The sequence below is a fragment of the Cuculus canorus genome, chromosome 21 (assembly GCF_017976375.1).
Source record: "Cuculus canorus isolate bCucCan1 chromosome 21, bCucCan1.pri, whole genome shotgun sequence".
NCBI classification, from domain to species: Eukaryota; Metazoa; Chordata; class Aves; order Cuculiformes; family Cuculidae; genus Cuculus; species Cuculus canorus.
In genome coordinates this window covers 859,976-864,502 of record NC_071421.1, presented here as the reverse complement: position 1 = coordinate 864,502, position 4,527 = coordinate 859,976, and the positions used below count along the sequence as shown (strand labels likewise).

Here is a 4,527-nt window from a genome sequence, read left to right as displayed (position 1 = left end):
GGGAGAATCGGACTCATTTTCATACAAGAGATTTCAAATGTTTAGCAACTGACTCTTTTAGCCTTGATTCAGAATTGGTAAGAAAAGGAAAAAAGGCATCACGCATTTCAAGTCAAGATATCATCCTGCATTTCAGATGATGGTCTATGGAAAGCTAAAACCCAATTGATGATTATTAAAAGATTTAAGCCTGCAGTGGAGAGATTTAATACATATGCTGCGTTTTCTATAAAGGTCTTTAAATAGGCAGGTTTTGAAATTAGTCAAGAGCTTGAAAGCTGCTTAACCATCACACTTCCACATTAAAGGAAAGTATTTGGATGTGAGCGCAGAGGAATCGAGCAATGCAGGGGTGCACTGCGCCAGGAAAGGAGGGAGCACAGCTTGGGAGACCACCCTGGGCACTCAGAGGGGTTGGAACTGGATGGGCCTTAAGGTCCCTTCCAACCAAAACAATTCCATGATTCAGTGATTAACAAATGGGGTTGGAGGGGACAGCATCTTTCTAGCTGATGCTATGCCTCAAACTTCTTTCATCATTTCGGGCCAGCAGCCTGGTGGTGTCAGTGCTTCCTGGGCTGAGCAGACACCACTGCGCAGCAGCTGCTCCATGGAGCAGTTGTGAAGAGAAAGCTGTTCAAGGGAATTCAGCTCCCACACACTGAGTGGAACTGGGTGGGCCTCGAGGCCTCTCCCGACACACACCATTCTGTGATTCCATGGATCTGTGATCCTATGGTTCTGTGATTCTACGATTCCATGATTCCTGTTTCTATGGTTCTGTGATTCTGCAGTTCTGTGGTTCACTGCTTCTGTGATTCCATGGTTCTGTGATTCCAGGATTCCATCATTCTGTAGTTCTTTGATTCTATGGTTCTACGATCCCGTGATTCTGTGACTCTACGTCTCTGTGGTTTTATGGTTCTGCGTTTCTCTGATTGTCTGACTCTGTGATTCTATTATTCTATGAATTTGTTTCTATGTTTTCATGATTCCGTGATTCTGTCATTCCGTAATTCTGTGTTTCTGTGGGTCTGTGATTCTGCAGTTCCATGATTCTATGATTTTTGGGGTTCTGCAGTTCTCTCATTCTATATTTCCGTGATTTTATGGTTCCGTGTTTCTCTGACTCTGTGATTTTGTGATTATCTGATTCTGTGATTCTGTGGTTTTATTATTTTGGGGGTTCTGCAATTCTATGATTCTACATTTCTATGATTTTTGGGTTTTGCAATTTTCCCATTCTACGTTTCTATGATTTCGGGGTTCTGTAATTCTGCAATTCCACGATTCTAGGATTTTTGGGGTTGTGCAGTTCCGTGATTCCAGTTGCTATGATTTTCGGGGTTCCGCACTGCTCTGCCCCGTGTCCCCTGTGTCCCCCCCGGTGCCCCCCCCACCCCGGGCCACGGCCCGCGCCGCTCTGGGCGGGGTTTTCCCGCGCTCGGGGCGCGCCGGGCGCGAGGAGCCGCGCTGGCACGCGCTCGGGGCGGGAGGGGGGGAGGCCGCGCGCGCCTCGGGGGCGGAGGCACGAGCGCCACCGCCTGATTGACAGCGGGGGCGCGCGGCGGCCAATGGGGAGCGAGCCTCGCCCCCCCCCCCGCGCCCATTGGCCGAGAGCCCGCAGCTCCCTCCACACACACACATAGGGCGGCCGCGTGCCGCGCCAGCCGCCGGGCTGACCCCCCCATCCTCATGTGTCACAAGCAGAAAGGCCACCAGGATGCGGGGCGAGCGGCTTCGCGGCCGTCCCCGTGGAGCTGAGCGAAGCGCAAAGCCCCCGCGGCTGCCACCCCCCCCAATCCCTCCCGCTTGTCGCCCACGTGGCCGCGCGCCGGGCGGCCGCCGGCAGGGAGGGCGGCGCGTGACTGGCGGGCGGCGGGGCCGACAGCCAATGGGGGAGCGCGCGGCGCGGGCAGCGAGCCAATGGGGCGGCGCGCGGCGGGGAGGGGGGGCGGCGGCCAATGGGAACGCGCGCCGCGGAGGCAGCAGCCAATGGGGAAGTGCAGCGCGCCGCGCGGCAGCCAATGGGAAAGCGAGGCGGGACGCGTCCGGGTGCGGGCGAGCAGCCGATTGGCGGCTCGGAGTGTGGGAACGGCGGCGGCGGCGGTTTCACACGAGCGGGGCGCGCGCGCCCCGGTATAAGAGCGCGGGGGGCGCCGCGCTGCCGGCAGTGCCGGTTCCGCCGCGCCGCCGAACGCGCTCTTCCGCAGCGGCACCGTCCTCTCCGTCTCTGTCACCATGCCCGCCGATACGGGCATGGAGAAACCCACCGCCTCGCCCATCGCTGGGGCACCGGCCAGCGCGAGCCACACGCCGGATAAGCCGCGGAGCGCCAGCGAGCACCGGAAGGTAAATGGAGGGTGCCGGCCGGGGAGCAGCAGCGGCGCTGGATGGCGGCGAGCCCGCGGCCGTGCTGAGGTCGGTGTGCTGGGGCTCCGGCGGGCCCGGGGGGGCGCGGGTCTCGGCTGCTAAAAGGGGGTCTTGATGGGTTCTTGCTCTTCCCCGCAGTCCTCCAAACCCATCATGGAGAAGCGGCGCCGCGCGCGCATCAATGAGAGCCTGGGGCAGCTCAAGACCCTCATCCTGGATGCGCTTAAGAAGGATGTGAGTCGGGGGTCGGGGGTACGGTGCGGGGATGTCGGGGGAACGGCTGGCAGCGGGCAGCTCTAACGGGGCCGTTCTCCTCCTGCAGAGCTCCCGGCACTCCAAGCTGGAGAAGGCAGACATCCTGGAGATGACAGTCAAGCACCTGCGGAACCTGCAGCGGGCGCAGATGACGGGTAAGGGACACCTTCCCTGCCCGGGGGAGTCTGGACCGGAGGGATGGGACTGGGAAACAAGGGATCTGGACCGGAGGGATGGGGACCGGGGACTGGGAAACGGGGACTCTGGACCAGAGGGATGGGAACTGGGAAACGGGGGCTCTGGACTGGAGGGAGGGGAACTGGGAAACGGGGGCTCTGGACCGGGATGGGGGGGACGGGAGAATGGGGGGGTTGGGGACCGGGAATTGGGAAATGAGGGCTATGAACCAGGGGCTGGGCTCATGGAACTGGGGGCTCAGGACTAGGAAGCAGGTTCTGGAGCAGAGGGATGGGGACCGGGGAACTGCTCCGGGGGCTGCGGACCAGGGACAGGGAAATGGGGGCTCTGGACCATAGTATGGGAACTAGGAAACGGGGACTCTGCACCGGAGACTGGTAAACAGGGAAACGGGCTCCTGACCTGCATCTCACTTTCTACCCAATTTACCTTCCAGCTGCTCTGAGCGCCGACCCCACTGTCCTTGGCAAGTACCGGGCTGGATTCAATGAGTGCATGAATGAGGTGACCCGGTTCCTGTCCACCTGCGAGGGAGTGAACACCGATGTCCGTACCCGTCTCCTCAGTCACCTCTCGGCTTGCCTGGGTCAGATTGTGGCCATGAACTACCCTCCGCCACCGCCGTCCGGCCAGCCCGCACATCTGGCACAGCAGCCTCTGCACGTCCAGCTGCCGCCCGCAGCAGCCGGAGCCGTGCCCGTGCCCTGCAAACTGAACCCCGCTGAAGCCCTGTCCCCAAAAGTCTATGGGGGCTTCCAACTCGTCCCTGCTACCGACGGCCAGTTTGCTTTTCTCATCCCGAACCCAGCCTTTCCTCCCAGTTCTGGACCAGTTATTCCCCTCTATGCCAACTCCAACGTCCCCGTGTCCTCCGGGAACACGGCCACCACCCCATCAGCATCCCCCGTGCAGGGGTTGACATCATTTGGGGGCAGCATTGTTCCAGCGTCCCAGGCGGGAAGTCCCATCGGAGAGCGAAGTGAATCCGTCTGGAGGCCTTGGTGACTTATCTAAAGCGATTCCACCCCGCAAAAAAACCTCATCTGTTGGCTCCGTTGTATGGAGCCCTGTTATGTTTGGGTTTTTTAAGCAGATTTAAACAGAAAGATAAAAAAGGACCTCGCTATGAACCTGCTATTTATTATTTTCGAAGGTTGGGATCTCAACTTGTATTTTTACTCCTTTGAAATTTCTTTATTTGAGATACTTTTTTTAAAAAAAAAAAATAAATGAGAAATAGTTTTGTAACAAATATTCAAAAGTTTAATGCCAAAGTTGTTTGTATCCTGTTGGTCTGTGTGTGTGTGCGTGCCTGTGTTGAAGACTTCCAAGAAAAGAGAAAAAAAAATCGCAGATGTTTAAATAAATAAACTCTTTGAAATAGATTTAAATTCTATTTTCCCCCCCTTCTTTTCGTTTTGTTGGGTGAGAGAGGGCAGGGAGAAGCTCATCCTGCCTGTGCAAAAAGTAGGAGTGAACTTCTGTGGCCTTAAGTAGTGAAGAAATTGCTGTGAAAAGCAGCTTTTTGAGGGAAGGTGATGGGGCTGGGAGGGAGTCGGGAAGAGTTAAATGTCTCCTAAGGGCTTTGCAAATGTTGTGTTCCCACTTGGATGAAACGGATGCCTAAAAATCTGCTCCTGGAACCTGAGGAAACAGCTTGGTGCCTGTGAGAGCTCCTGGAATAACTTTGTTTTTAAGATT

General features: G+C 56.7%; 1 protein-coding gene across 2 annotated transcripts; it reads left to right on the top strand.

Moving 5' to 3' along the window:
- The first annotated feature begins 2,156 nt into the window (after window positions 1-2,156).
- Window positions 2,157-4,205, top strand: HES4 (hes family bHLH transcription factor 4). Of its 2 annotated transcripts, none has more exons than XM_009556718.2 (4): window positions 2,157-2,421; window positions 2,512-2,607; window positions 2,696-2,783; window positions 3,263-4,205. In XM_009556718.2, exons 1-4 carry the CDS (start codon window positions 2,242-2,244, stop codon window positions 3,829-3,831), a joined length of 933 nt encoding a protein of 310 aa, XP_009555013.2. In that variant the 5' UTR covers window positions 2,157-2,241; the 3' UTR covers window positions 3,832-4,205. The 2 variants fall into 2 exon arrangements, with proteins under 2 accessions (XP_009555013.2, XP_053941822.1); XM_054085847.1 differs by having other exon boundaries at window positions 2,157-2,352; window positions 3,263-4,204.
- The last annotated feature ends 322 nt before the right edge of the window (window positions 4,206-4,527 follow it).

What these genes read in the sequence shown, in the direction of transcription:
- HES4 (XM_009556718.2), top strand. Translation starts at nt 2,242, where the DNA reads ATGCCCGCCGATACGGGCATGGAGAAACCCACCGCCTCGCCCATCGCT. An exon ending in GAGCCCGCGGCCGTGCTGAG is followed by an intron (nt 2,422 to 2,511) that starts GTCGGTGTGCTG and finishes TCTTCCCCGCAG; the next exon opens with TCCTCCAAACCCATCATGGA. An exon ending in GCAGCGGGCGCAGATGACGG is followed by an intron (nt 2,784 to 3,262) that starts GTAAGGGACACC and finishes TTTACCTTCCAG; the next exon opens with CTGCTCTGAGCGCCGACCCC.